Below are 15,817 nucleotides of genomic sequence, written 5' to 3' on the forward strand. Positions count from 1 at the left end.
GCATAGTTAAGCTTTATATTACTTATTATTTTTAAATAAAAGGCTACTAGGTACTATAACCCGTTATCCTCTTATTATTATAGTAGCGCCCCGGTATATACTAAGTTAGAGGCGTTTATTTCTAGTTACGTTAGTAGCTCTAGCTTAAAATAATAAAAAATAGGCGCTAATATTAGCGCTAGCTTTATAACTTTAAAAACTATTTCGTAGTTAATATTAAAGTTAAAAAGAACTCCCTTACTTATTAACCTCGTAAGGGGCCTAGCTAAGTAGCCGTAATTCTTTATAAACCTCTTATAGAAGTTATAAAACCCGAGGAAAGACTAAATACCCTTAAGTAATATAAGTAGTTTTTAGTCCCTAATTATAAAGACTTTTTCCTCGTCCGGCTATATACCTTTTATTAAAATTACGAAGCCTAAGTATTTTATAAAAATAATACTAAATTCGCACTTCTTAATATCTGCTTATAAGCTTACTTTTTATAAGTAGTCTAGTACTTTAATAACGTGCTCCTAGTACTAAAGGGGGTTATTAAGAATATTAAGATATTATTTATATATATTATATAAAAGTCGTTTAAGTATTTTATTAATATCTCGTTTATATATTATTAATATATAATAAGCCCGTTATAAAGCTTAAAGGGTACTACTTTATACTTATACGCCCCGTAGCGGGTTCTAAATATTATTAAGTCCTCGGAGGCTAAGTTAAGTTAAATATAGTAAAAGGCCTACTTAATATTTAGTTTAGTAAATATTTTTATCCTACTTAGCTACGCAAGGGTCTTATTAATAAGTAGTAATAAGTAGTAGTCTTTTTTTATAACCTTATTAAGCTTATAGAAGTTAATATAAAAGCGTAGGCTATTATCGTGCTTTTTTATAAATAGCGTTAGTAATACGAAAGGAGTATTACCTAGCTTAATAAATCCCTTTTATAAGTACTCTAATAAATAGGCCCTTATAGCCTCTAGCTCGGGTACTAACTACTTATATAAAAAATAATAAGTTAGCTTCTCTTTATTATTATCTAAGAGCTCGATTTTATAGTTATATAGCCTATAAGGCGCTAATATATCGCTAGCCGCTTTACTAAAAACGTCGGTCTAGGGCCGTAAATACTTTAATAAGTTCGTTATTATAAAGTTATAAGTAACCTAGTTATTATTATATAAGGGGTTTACCTCCTCTTTCTTATTTTTTATAATATAGTTAAGCTTATAGAATAATATAGAGCCTATTTTAACGTCGTTCTACCTTAGGTTTTTTTGTAAAAAGGGAGCGCTAATAAAGGTAATATTTATTTATACTATTACTAAGTATAGTTTCTACTACCTAGCCTTTTTTACGGGGGCAATATTAGTATTATTAAGGGCGCGTTCTATTTTCCTTATATTCTTAGCCTCGTTTAATTACTATATTTAATAAGCTATTATTTTTAATAAGCATAGTAATATCCTAATCGGTATACCCCTTACCTACTACTACTAAAGCTTTTAGTTATAATAAGTTATATTTATTTTAAATAAGTCCTACTAGCGGTTAATATTAATTTAGTATTATATATTAATAATTTTTAGAGTATATAAGTCCTTAATATCCCTAATAATAGTAGAGGGCGTCTTTTATAGCAGTAGGTCCTTAAGCTATATTAAACATTAGTAGTAAATATTAGGGTTTATCCCGTAATATTCAAATTACTTCTACCCTAGGATTAGGTCGTAGCGGCCTATATTAAGCTAAAAGAGGGGTACTTTTAAAAAGACCCGTTAGTTAATATATAAGTTAGCGGTTTATATTATACTAATATTATTTAATCGCTCTTTATTAAATTTAGTAATAAGGATTAGGTATTATAATTTATAAAATAGGGCCGCGTAGAACTACTATAATAGAGGGGTTATATAATTATTTATAAATCCGTATTTATTAACTCCCGTATTAAGTAAGGTTCTTAAGCAAATTCTATATTTATTAAATACTAATATAAGCTCTATTTTAAAGGGCTAGCCCCCTATAAGATCCTATAAGTTTACTAAATTAATCGCTAATTTTCCGTCCTTTTTATACGTATCCCCTAACTAGGAGTTTATTTTTACTAGGGGTTCTAGTTTTTCTAGCACGTATAGCTTTAACGAGGTAATGCGGGATATTCTCATAAAGAATATAAAAAGTGAATATTCATATAGAAGCAAGAATATATGAATATAGAGGATATAAGCGTATATAAAAGAGGTTTTTATAGTAAAGAGAGTAATATAGTTAAATTACTATATGAGAAGTTGCTTGCTTAACGAAAGGTCTAGGTAGGCAAATACACGCCTACATATAGGCATAAAAACCTCCTACTAGAATATTCCATTGCTTATTAATTATGATATAATTAATAAGCGTATACGTAAGTGAATGCGTAATCGTAGTACGTAATTCCGCCTCGAGTAAATTCCAGATTATTCAGTTACCTTCCAGTACTTTCTATTGCTCACGTAAGCTTATATAAGCAGTATTGCTTACATAATCAATACCTATGATAATCTACAGAAATCGTAGATTAATATGGTATATAGTTTGCTTACGTAATATTGATAATAAGGCGAATAATAAGGTAAACAAAGTTACCTTCGTAACAGTTTTCTAAACTTAACTTTATTTTAATAGGACCCTTAGTAGCGTTAATAGCGGCTATAATAGTCTTTAGCTTTTTAAAATAGTCCTTAAAAATATATTTAGTATTACTATAAACGAAATAAGTACTACTATCCTTAAGCTTTTAATATAGGGCTTTAGGAATTATCTTATAGATAAAGGGGCAACCTCGGTCCTATTTAGTACCTTTAGTACTTTTATTATTTCCGCTACTTCTATTACTTCTACCCGAGGTTTAGTAAGTCTAGCTAAAAGCCTTAACCGGGTAGTCCTTTATAAAAGGGGGGTATATTACGTTAGCTAGCTAAGTAACGTATTTAGTATACTTTTAAAAAGTAGCCGTATTATCTAAGTATTTTAATATAGCCTAGTTATAAAGATATATAAATAGCTTATTATAAAAACGGCGCTTTTACTAAGACTTTAAAAGCTTATTAATACGCGCGAGCTTAGTAAATATAAAGCGCTTTTAATAAACGTCTTTAAATATAATTATTAATATATCTAGGTTACGACTAGCGTTATTTATAATAGTTAGGTTAGTATAAGCTAACTTAAGCTCGTAAAGTAGCTACTTAGCCGTAGTAATCTCGTTAGAAGTTAGTAATAAGTATATAAACTCCGTAGTACTACCTCTAATCTTATTAATAATATACTCTAAGTAGTACCTATTTATACTATAATTAGCGTTCTTTAAACGCTTCGTAATATACTAAAACTAGTAATTAAACTTAAAGTTAGTATTATTATTTATAAAGGTAGGTATATTAAGTATTTTCTAAGAGCCGTAAGTAATAGGATAGGACGAGGCTAGAGTAGTCTCGTAGCTACCCTACGTTTCTAAATATACTAGTTACTACTCTAGCGTACTAAGGGTAATAGTATTTTAAATAAAGCTAGCTTAAGAGCCGTTCTCTAATTACTCTAGCTTTTTAATTATAACTATATTACTAATATAGGCTTAGGTAAGGGCTTCTTTCGTAGTACGGAGCTCTATAATAATAGTACGCGTAAGGTCGAGGTTTTTATAAGTTATTATATATAAGTACTTAGTATTATTACTTAGCTAGCTAATAATAAAAACTAGGACTTACTTTAATTAGTATTAAGTAATACGTATTTTTAGCTACTATTTAATCTATTTAAGTAGGGTCTTTTTATTATTTTTAAAGTATAGCTCTTAAATAAGGTTAAGGTTAATATACTATTTAATATTCTTTTTAAAGAGGATATTATTATAAATATAAATAAGTAAAATAAGCTAGTTAGTTATATTATTAAAGTATACTAAGTAATCGGCCTAGGTAGTAAAGGGTAAGAAGCGCTTTACTAACTAGTTAAATAGCACGACTTTTAAGTTAATAATTAAGAGCTTAGTACCTTTATTAGGGCTTATAACGCTCTATTAGGACTTATAAAGGCGGCGACTTTATTAGAAGCCGTTAATATAAAAAAAGACTTAGCCTCTTTAGCTATATTCTCTAACTATTACGTTTAGTAAAGGGGGTATATATTTAGAGGGTATTAATTACGCTACTTATACGTAATTAATTTAATTAGCTATTACTTAGCTCTTTTATACGCTTTCTTAGTAAGGGTAGTTAGTAATTAATTAATTAAGATATTATTATTCCGTTTTTAGAAAATAGTTAATTAAGTAACGTTAAGTAGTATTATAAAAGGGATCTTAAGGTAGGTCGGAACGCTATTATATTAACTTAATTAACTTAAAAACTTAATATAAAAAGGGAAAAAATAGAATAATAAGTAGAAGCTAGCGAGCGGGCCCTTTAAGCTTAGTAGTTTAGCTCGTTATATAATTATTAAGAGCTTAGCCTCGTAGCTTAAGGCTGAGCCACGGGGCCTATAGGGGCCCTAATACCCACTACTATAACATAATTATAATTAGTATAATAACTTTAATTATCTAAACGACCGTAAGCTACTTATTTAATATAATAACTTATATAAAAATAGTAATTCTTAAAAAAGTAATTAGTTAAATAATTAACTTATAACGTAGGCTAATAGCTAAATAACTAATATTATATAATAAATATAGTAGAGTACTTAGTCTTAGCTATACTAACCTCTCTAAATAAGAAGTTTTATAGCGCTATTATGATCTAATAAGTATATTTATAACCCTAATAATAACCTTAATAAATTATATTAATAATATAATAACTACTATTTAAACCGTTTTAATTATAATTAACTACGTTATACGTATATATAAGCCTACGTATTAAAAAAATAAAATAAAGAGCTATTAAAATAAAATAAGGACTAAAATTTAAAGTAGGCGTACTACGGTAATAACTAACTAAAAGAACTAAATATAAATAATAATTTTAATAATATAAACTACGGACCTCTAAACTACCATTTAGTACTCGTAATTAAGGACGTAGTATTTTTTATTACTAGCTCTTTAAATATATATAATTATAAGAAATATAATAAGTAATTCGCTTCGGGTAATAAACTATTCTAATATCTCCGTAACGTATATAATATAAGTCTTTAATATAAATTATAAATATTAACGGCTAATACTTTTTTTAAGATTCCTTAGTTACTAAATAACGAGGATTAAAAAAAAGCGTACTTAATAATATTATATTAATAATAGAAGATAATATAATAACTACTTTATTAATAATAAATACTCTAGCTACTAATAAAACTAAACTACTTATTATTATTTTTATTACGGATTCTAAGCTAAATATTAAAATAAGATTCGGAATAAGAATATTTATTATTATATAACTACGACTTATAACTTCCCTTAATAACGATACTAAGGAAGAGGTTTATATTAATATAGGCTATAATTAATCGATCGCTAACTAATAATAAATTATAGCTATTTTCCTATTTTAAAAAATTAAATAACGCGCCGTTCCTCTAATTATTAAAGGTATTAGAATAGATATATACTAAATATAAAACTATATAGTCTTCTTATTTTATATTAAAGGTACTATTATAAATAATAGTATACTATCCTTAGTATACTTTATACGAGAAGTATTACTAATTAATAGTTTATAAATAAATATATTAATTAATACTAATATTATAAGACTAAAAAAACCCCCGACGGAGCAATCTACTAGGGCCGTACCGTATATTACGTATTAGGGAAAACTAAGTATATTGCGCTCTATACTTAATTACTAATTAAAATTAACTAACTCGACCGTTATTTTCTTTTTATTAATAGCTCTTAACCTTTCCCCGCGTAATTCTAGCCGTTTAAAAAGTAAGCTATACTTATTTTAATATATATAAAACCTCTTAATACTAGTCTACATAGGTAGTTAAATCCTATATTATATACTCCTTTTTATTAAAGATTAAGGGGCCCTTTATATATTCCCTTACGTTTATAATATAGCCTATATTAAATGGATTTCTAGTTCTATAAAGTATAATTTTTAAGTTAGTATTAATATATTAGGTCTTAACGTCCGTATTAGCCTAGCTATTTACGGTATTCGTATTATTACCTAGCCGAATTCCGTATTATTAAAAAGTACTTTATTAATCCTCGGGCGTACTTATATTAATTATAATAACTATAGTATCGAGCTAGCTAAAGAGGGCGCCTAGGCTAAGAGGGGTAGACTTATTAACGGGTATCTTTAGAATAGGTTCTTATTAAAGTAGTATTTTAACTAGCTAACCTCTTAACTAATTATCTAACTAGCTATTTAAATAGTAGTTTATATATTAATAAGTTTATTTAGTAAATTTATTTAGTAAATTTATTTAGTTTAAATAGAGAGTAGTTTTAAATAATATTAAAAATAATAAAAATAAAAAGAATTTTTATAAGTTTTAGTATAAGTAATAGATATTAATTTATTTAGCTCTTTTTTTAAAAAACTTTTACGTTACTATTAAAATTTAGAACTTCTATAGTTAAAAAAGGCCGCTTCTAACTATTACGGCTGACTATTATAGCTAACTATTATAGCTAACCTTTACTATTAACCTTTTTAATTAATGCCGCTACGTGAGTATATTACTTAGCCTATTGTTAATAAGTAGCTAAAAAGGGCAGCTTACCTATCCTAAATTATATAGTAGTTTTCGTATTAAAATTATTATATTACGTTAAGCGCGTGCTTAGGGCATATTATACGTATTATATAATTAAAAAGTATACCGTATTATATATTTTCTTTAAAAGCGTAATCCCGTTAAGGTTAATTTTTTACGCTTATAAAGCCGGAAAAAAACCACTATATAGTAATATATAACTTATTATACCGTTATTATATCCCTATTATATAATTATTATTAATTTTATTTTAAAACTACTAACTTTAAAAAAAGGATATAACTATATTTTATTAATAACTAATAAAATATCTAAATAGATTAGTCTAATACTTAAATATAAAACGATAATAGTAAAAAAATAAGCGACGTTATTAATAGACTTTTCATAGTATTATAACTAGGGATTACTAAAAGTAATCCTAAGTAATAAAGACCTTAAATTCCTTTTTATAATATAAAAATATATATAGGATAAGTGCGGTAGTAAACTATTATATTTAGTAGCTTACTATCCCTAGATTAATAACTAGAGTAAATAAATAAACTTTATAGTTAAGTCGGCGCTACGAATATACTTTATATTACTAAAATCCCTAAATTAATAGCCTAATAGTATTCCCTAATTATAATTCGAGATTAATAATAGTAAATTAGTAATAATAACTAAGTTACTTAATAAAATTATTTTAGGATTTATTTTTAATCATATTATTAACATAGTCGTAAATATAATAAATAAATTACTAACTAAATTAAAAATACGACTTAAAATATACGATACTATTACTATTATAGCCGTTTAGATAAAATTATACTATAACTAAAAATACCTTACTAAAAAATTTTAAATTAGATAATATATTATACTAAGACTATACTGCGGTTATAATATACTATAATTAACTATACTAAAAAAGAAATACTTATAATAATATACTAGGCCTTTTATAATCCTTGAACGGGTCGGACGATTCGTATATAAGCTCGACTTACCTTAATACGTAAAGATATATAACGTAATCTTAGTTAACTATTTAAAACTAACATTATTATTTAATATTTATAAACGAGTACTACTAATACTAATAGCAATTTTACTTACTAATTTACTAAAAAAAATTATTAACGTTTAATAAAATAAGAGTAGATTATAGTTTTTATTATAATTAGAAGGACTAAGTAAATAATATAAATAGTAGTTAGAACTTCCCTATAAAATTATTATAACGAGGTATTTATTATTATAAGAAGAAGAATATTTAATTTAGTTAAATAATAATTCCTTTTTATAATAGAGGATAGTATTAACTATTCCTAATTTTAAATACCTACTTAAAGCTAAAAATCGAACTTACTATTTAATCTCGATTCTATATTACTTATAGCTAGCTATTTAAAAAAAAATTTATTTACTTTAGCTATACTTTTTTTTTTTTATATACTTATACTAAAATAGTATAACTAAATAAGACTAATAATAACTTTACTAACTTAGCTAGTTAGGTATACGATTAAAAAAGTACTAACTAAACGTCTATTAATAATCTTAATAATCTAGTAACCCCTAATATTAATCGTATAAACGCTTTTAAATTATTATAATACTCGCTAATTATTAACAATAAAAACGACGGACTATTTAAAATAAAAAACGAAGACGATAACTTAATAAATAAAAAAGACCCCGGATTTAAAACTAAATATAGGGGATTTATTAGTTTATTTAGTATATATAACTTATTTAGTATATATAACTTATTTATTATAAACTTACTTCCTAAAAAACTTAGAATATTTAATACTTAACTATTTATAATACTAAATAATACCGCTTAAAGAATTTAAAATTAAATAAATAAGAAGCTACTATCTTAGTTAAAAATAATAATAACTTAAACCCTAATTACGATTAATAATAACTTATTATTTATAAAATCGGAAATTAAAAATAAAAAAGTTAATAATACGAAGTTATTATTAAATAATAATAATAATCTTTTAAAAATTAAAAAAGAGACTAGTAATAAGGAGTTTAATAAAAGAGAATTTAATAATAGCGTTCTACTTAACAAAAAGTTATTGAAAAAAAATATAAGACTAAAAGAATAAAAAATATAGGTAATAAAAAGCTAAAAATAATAACTTTATAAAAAAAACCTCTTTAGGACGATTTATTAAAAAAAATTACTCGTATTCCTAAAGCTAATTCTTAGTAATCCCCTAGTATAACTAATTAAATTAATCTAAATATATTTATTTTAAATAAGATAATACCTAAGTAGTACTACTTAATTCCTAAGCTAATATAACGAGGTTAGTTATATAAAAAGAATTATAATAGCTTATATTATATTATAATATTCTTTAATAACGATTTAAATAAATTTTTTTTTTTTAAAGTTTAATAAAATTTCGGTTATAATAACTCTTTATTAAATACTTATAAATAGCTAAAAAAAAAGGTAACTTATTATTATATTTTATATATAAAGCTTTATATAAAATTATTAAAAAAGAAGTAATAGCTAAAGAAATCGTAATAATAATATATTTATATAGCCTTAGCTTATTAAAAAGTTAGCATAACTATTTTAACTAAATTAAGTTATTAAAATACTTTATTATTTATAATTTTATAAAACCTAGATATAATAATATACTAAATACGCTTTTTATTACTTATAGATAATAGAGGCTAGTACTTGGAACTATTATTATAACTCCTAGGCCTTAATACTTATTTTTAAAATAATTAAAATAATTACTAATTAAAAAAGAAAAGCCTAGGGATATAATTTTATAATATAATATAACCCTAGTTTAGGATAATAATAAAGAATTCTATAAGTTTATATAAAAAATTACTATTAAAACGATAATAAATAATAAAATAAGGATAATTCTTTTTTAATAAGAAATATAAAAAAATAATAATAAAAAGAAGTAGACTATATAGTAAAAATAACTAATATAACGATTCTTAATAATAAATAAAAAATAATTTATAAAAGGGTACTCCGCAATTTTAATACTAAACTACGAAAATAACCTAATAACTTATTATTAAAGTATTATATTATTAAGTATAATAATTATAACTATTATAGAACATTTTAGGTAATATATTTACGATAATTACGATAGTATTATATTATAATAACGTTATATTTAAAGGGAATAATTAGGGAATATAAGTAACGAAGACGTTATAAAATTTTAATTAGGGGGCAGGCTATTATACTATATAGCTACAGGCTATGTACTATAATTAGTAACAATTAGCTATAACTATATATAGGGGCTTCTGCCTATATTAGGGGCTTCTGCCTATATTAGGGGCTTCTGCCCACATTAGGGGCTTCTACCCATATTACCTAGAAGAATCAACCACTACTTGACACATCACATTGACCCTACCTTTGCCCCCGGCAGTCGTGCAGTCAAAGTCGAGCTGTAGCTGGAGGCAAAGGCAAGGTCAAGGTGGTCAACAAGCTCGAGGCGAGTCGAGTCGCGCAACCAAGATGCGATGCGAAGCGGGGACTCTGAGAGAGAGGGTCGAGGATGCAGACCAGGGGAACTCTGAGAGGAGGAGGGGGAGTGGGCCACGCAGGGTTCAGCTTAAAGCTAGGACCGCATTGTAGGGCAAGGGGGGGTTTCCTTCAAGACGGGAGCAATGGGAAATCCGGGCCCCCGTCATGTCATCTGGATCAAGTCGGGTTGGGAGAATTTGAGAGGGATCCAAAGTCGTGTTCAAGGGGGTGGGCGAACCAAGATTGACTCACCTTTGTTCCTGATCTTCTGAAGAAGGCGAGACCCTAATGTCCCGTTCCAGCAGAACAGACAAGACCAGGCCCAGGCCCAAAACGGCTTTGACGGGACAGCATGGGGGTCAATACGCCCATGTGCGCGGTATGCGTCTAGAGACAACCAGAACGGCGCCGCCGGCCTATGTAACGCTTCGGTGCAGCATGCCGGCCGAGTCTACCGCAAGCTTGACCCCAAGATTTCCGAGGTTGATGTCTCTTATCCAGAGTGTATTCCTCTACGTATACAAGAAGGACTTTGATAAAGGATGGTAATGATGATGATATGAGTAGTGAAAGAGGCACATATCAAGATGAATAACAGGGAATCGATCCCGTCCCCCACTCGTCTCCGTATGTACGATGTGATGAAGCGCTGGTGTGCGACGCTATTCAAGGCTCGTTTGATGAGGTTCAGAGTTCAGACGTACGAATGGATGGCCCCCATGTGCGTGGCACAGACACTTCGCAGCCAAGCAGTCGTCTCGCAGATCTTTCTTGCAGAGCTCATGCAGAGAAGAAGCATGGCATTCATCGTGGAGCTGGATCAATGTTTTGCAAGCCTCTAAAGCCAGTGGCGCCACCGCTCGCTAGCGTTGGATGAGAAAAGCAAGAGGCCCCGAGACATGCTTTTGCGATTTAGCGGCGGCGTTTGCTGCCTGCCCTGTCACCTCACTGCGACCCTGGACTGGTGGCTGTCTGCCATGCATAAGATACACGAGCTGGCCGTAGGGCGAGTGCCGGAGGTGTGGCTGGACCTTGAGAGGCCACGGCTCGGCCGAACGTCTTTGGGCTGGGCTAGACTTGGCTAGAATCTGCTGGGTGGCCCCCAGGCTACAGTGAGCACGCGAGACGGGCGAGGCTTGCAGAAGCGTGTCCAAGATGTGAAACCATCATTCTTCTCCCTTTCCCCTGGGCCTTGGGGCCGACACGACCGGAGATTTCCATCTCACATCGGTGTAGGCGACTAATCCATTGAGACAACGTGCTTCGGTTGGAATGGTTCCGACAGCGTGGTAAGGCACCATCCCCCTCACATCGACTAACGTGCCGTGCGTGCTTCCCGGAGGATCGTTCGCTGGGGCTGAATCGGCTAGGCACCTGGGTGACATTCTCCGCGTCGTTCTAATTTTCGCCTATACCAACGTTAGCTCCGGTTACACTTTACGATTGCTATGGCTTAGGGGTTACTGAGGCGCTGGTATTGACTGAGGTAGGTCCTGGAGGCGGCAGTCGATATGCAATGAAGTTTGGATTGAACTAGAAGGTGCGAAGGCGCATCATGTATTGACACAGCAAAGTTAGTGATGGTGAGTGATGGTGGCGAACGATATTGCATAACACGGACGATGTAACGGGTAGGAAATGCCACAACGGAGCATCTCGATTGCTTGGTTGGGAGATGCAGCGAAGAAGGTTGTTGATTGCAACCTGGAAGTTACCAAGGTAGACACGGATACCCAAAAGAGGAACAGTTGGCAAGGTATGAGCAGAGCTACGTGTGCCATTCTCGGTGCCTCCTTCCAATGTCTTTTCCTGTTGCAGAATGCTCCTTGCTCCTTCTGCAACCAGACCGGCGCCGCCCTTCCTGCCTTCCGGAACCAAAGCCGGGTCGGAAGGAACTGCGACGGAGCCAAGTCCGGCCCGGCACTGACACAAATGGATGCTCATCCAGTACAAACCCCCGCTCCGATGTAGTCGCAATCGGCCCCGAGGACTGATTCCTTTCTCATTTCCCCCGCGCCCTTTTGAACTCGTGGCTACTGGTCTCATTACGGAAATCCACACCTGCATCGTCGCATCATCGGATAGTGCACTCTTCAAAGTCAAACATGAATCGCAACACAACACCGTTCATTCGCACGCCATTCAGTACAGTACTTGAAATCCAAACCCGTACTCATAAATACTTACTACACACCCAGATGCCTTACTCATTCTGATTCCCCTGCAGCAGCCTCCTCATCTCAACTTGTCTAATTGAACCTTATCCAGTTAGCATTCATCTTTATAAGATGGCAGAAGGCCGAGCGATGTTTGATCTGGGCAGGTTGCCACAACACAGACTTACCCGTCACAGCGCAGCACATGGCGCTGCAGGTGCTGCGGATTTTCGCATCCTGGACATAGCTGGATCTGCACAAGAGTTCTTCACCGCAAATGGTCTTGGTCGGATAGCGCACTCACAGACCTTCCATCATCGTCATTGAATTGCCGTTTCCGGTGACACTTGGCTTTACCCAGACCCGACCGTCTGGGAGCATTTCCACTGCCCACTCTGATCTTCAAATCTCTAGGTACTCGTACACATTTCGTATTTCGTCAATGACAGCTAGGGATTCAGTCCACTACAGTAGCTTTTGCCATTCGCGCCTGGCCTTTTCTTTCTCAACTTACCACTCGATTACAGAGCCCTCATTTTTTAGATCGGCATAGACTCCAGCATGAGAAGATTCAGCCTATCATTTGCTGCTTACCACTCGCAACGCTGTAGTAGCCCTGATATTCCATGTGTTATGTGGTGATCCCATTAACAAGACCATGGTGGAATACCTGCTAAAAGGGATGTACTGAGACGATTTAGGCCAAATTGCGAATATCGCTACTTAAAACCAAGTAGACGGCTCTCTTATGTCGAGCCGGCCGCCCTGTTTTCTCCAGGTCCTCTCTATGGCAGGTCTGAGCAAGACTCGCCCAATTATGTCTATATTGTCTCGAGCTTGCACAACGCGTAGTGTGCTCGACGACGTTCGCTTTGCTAGTCTAGTCCTGACGTGGATCATTCTCCTACAACGGTCCTCCCCAGTCAGGTCAAACGTAGCTGCCACCAGTTCTTCCAGCCTTGGTCTTCCGAGTTCATCGCACATCCAGATTACTATACATATACTGTCATCTGTTGAAAAATGGTCTCCAGATGCTTCCCACGGTAGACCACCCACTCATGAAGGCTGCAGGAATGTTTCGATCGCTAGCCACGGCATAGCAAAAGATAGCGCTTCTGGTCCCATCAGTCATATTTCGTTTGACATCTTCTTTGCATCGTGAGGAAATGAGGCCTGAAATACAGAAAATGTGGTCAATGTGACCCGCGTACGGCATGGTTCCTATGATTGTCCGCATTACCACAAAGGGGCATTAGCTTGCAATCTGCAGACAGATAGTTCAGTATCTGACCTACAACTTACATTGGAAGACACCAGGAGATCCAATAAGCCTTTCTGCTTTCAGATGTGACTCGAAACTGAACCGGTCATGAGAAGAGCAGGCCCTTCCGAGCTACAGCATATGCATTGAAACTGTCAAGGTCTTGATGAGACGAGATTCCCGCTTGGATACAACATGTTCGCATATAGTATAAAGGCATATGAGCAACAAGACTTGTCTAGACTGAACTTCACGTAGTTAATTGCCCTCTCAGTCCTAGTCACACCATAGCTGCCCAGCAAATGTTTCTCTAGCATATGGATGTAACTAACAAATCTGTGCCACCGGCCGTCGGTTTACATCCTCTGCAGCATTCCAATCCTTGTGTCCCTTTTCGGGTTCATCACCAGAATCCCCACAGGCCCTGGCCGATTACAGCATCTCACTCTTCGCCACGACACCCTGGACACAGTCTCCTGGGTACGATACAGCTTCTAGTCTTCATTACAAGACTCTGGCAGGGATTGTGCCATCTTTATGGCTCTAAGTGCGTGTGGAACGATCTCTCGCATTATGACAAGGCCCGGAGAGAATGCATGAGAACAATTCAACGACAAAGCTTCATCATACGGGGTCCAGACTGTAGCTCATCGGCATTCAATCGGCCCTCGAATGGACCCAAGCCTTGCTTCTCTCGTGTCTTATCGTTTCTGTCCTTTCTCGGCAATACCTCTCTGACATGTATTTGTGTGGACAAAACGGTGCTAGGGATTCCAAGGGTTGTAATTAGATCTCTCTCGTTGGTTCGAAGCTATCTCCGAGATGAAAGGCTTTCTTGCTGCATCATTAGCATACTCGGACAGGCGCACCTTCACCTTCGTGTGGGTATTTTTTTGAGCTCAAATCGAGGAAGATTCATTACCGAAAGATCCAAGGACTCAATCCTTCAGCCGCGGCGATCCCAACCACAGCCCACTTGGAGAAATTGCGCTCTGACAAGTAAACAGTAAGGGCTTCTTCCTCTGACACAAGTCATGGCTGTTTGACTTTAGGTCCGATCTCACCGGCTTCGGTAAGTTTTTCAGGGACATATCTGTTGCCCACAGCTCTTGTAGCACTACGTCCTAAGCCTTGATGAAGTTGATATCCTGTCTTGGAAGAATGGCACCCGCCCCGGCTACCTAGATCGAAACAACTCCAGTATAGGCTAGCAGTGCTAGCCGCCACCTCGAACAGGCCGCCCATTTCTCGCAGCCGTAATGCTCCCATGCCCACCATCCTTACCACAGTCGACCGGAACAGAACGCAGAAGATACCCAATAGCGAAGCCTAGGTAAGCTTTAGATGCGGTACTGTGTCGTGGGTTCCCGCCGCGCTTTGCAACGCTTTGATAGGAAAGTCCCGCAGACAAAGATCAACACCTGACTCCTTGGACTTATGTCGAGATGAGATGGGAACAAAGGATTTGACTCTCTGTAGCTCATTGAATCTCACGTGAATAGACGCAGTGCCGCTCTAGGTGACGATTGAAATGGAGTTGAGAAGAAAACAGCCCTCCTGTAGAGAAGAGTATTCCCGCTCTCCAAGTTATTGACGTCTAAAGCCGATGGTTGCTACGAGCTTATAGAAGATGGTCCGACCTATTCATAGATTGTCTTGTTTTGTTTTGGCCAGGCTCTTTGTTACCGGCAGCGATTATCGTCGAGGAAAGAGGCATTTGAACGCCTTATCTGGATGCGAAGTCTTGCGGGTTGGGGCTTTGAGCTTCAGCAGTGCTAAACGCAGCCTTGGTGGATTGTAATGGAACATACTTCATCGGAGCTGCGACGGAAGCGAACGCTGTCTCTGATGATGAGACAGCTCTACTCCGAGAGAAATATGTCTCACGATAGGGCCTCATTTTGGCTCATCGATCCCCTCTATTCCGGTACTCGCACCCGAATATCGGCCAGACAGGTTGGTCCCTGGAGAAAGCGTGCGTTCGATCGGTCTTGCCTTGACTTCAAGGTCTGGAAGTCAGACTACCAGAGGGCACGAGGCTAGGCAGGCCGTTTGCCAACCAAGGATCGCACCCATAAAGTTCTTCAATACCCTGACAAGTGGTTCGCTAAGAATCAATGCAGTCACCCATAATCGCCATAT

General features: G+C 34.1%; 1 protein-coding gene across 1 annotated transcript; it reads right to left on the reverse strand.

The window, feature by feature from the left end:
* Window positions 1–2,459: 2,459 nt before the first annotated feature.
* On the reverse strand, window positions 2,460–12,795 carry CLUP02_03663 (uncharacterized protein; the record flags this gene model as incomplete). Its single annotated transcript, XM_049282681.1, has 13 exons — window positions 2,460–2,480; window positions 10,146–10,270; window positions 10,511–10,684; window positions 10,781–10,930; window positions 10,995–11,073; window positions 11,158–11,365; window positions 11,462–11,667; window positions 11,723–11,791; window positions 11,861–12,248; window positions 12,349–12,411; window positions 12,466–12,517; window positions 12,603–12,661; window positions 12,719–12,795. The coding sequence occupies 13 exons, from the start codon at window positions 12,793–12,795 to the stop codon at window positions 2,460–2,462; spliced, it is 1,671 nt and encodes a 556-aa protein (XP_049139824.1).
* Between the last annotated feature and the right edge of the window lie 3,022 nt (window positions 12,796–15,817).

This window comes from Colletotrichum lupini, chromosome 2 (assembly GCF_023278565.1).
Source record: "Colletotrichum lupini chromosome 2, complete sequence".
Taxonomy (NCBI): Eukaryota; Fungi; Ascomycota; class Sordariomycetes; order Glomerellales; family Glomerellaceae; genus Colletotrichum; species Colletotrichum lupini.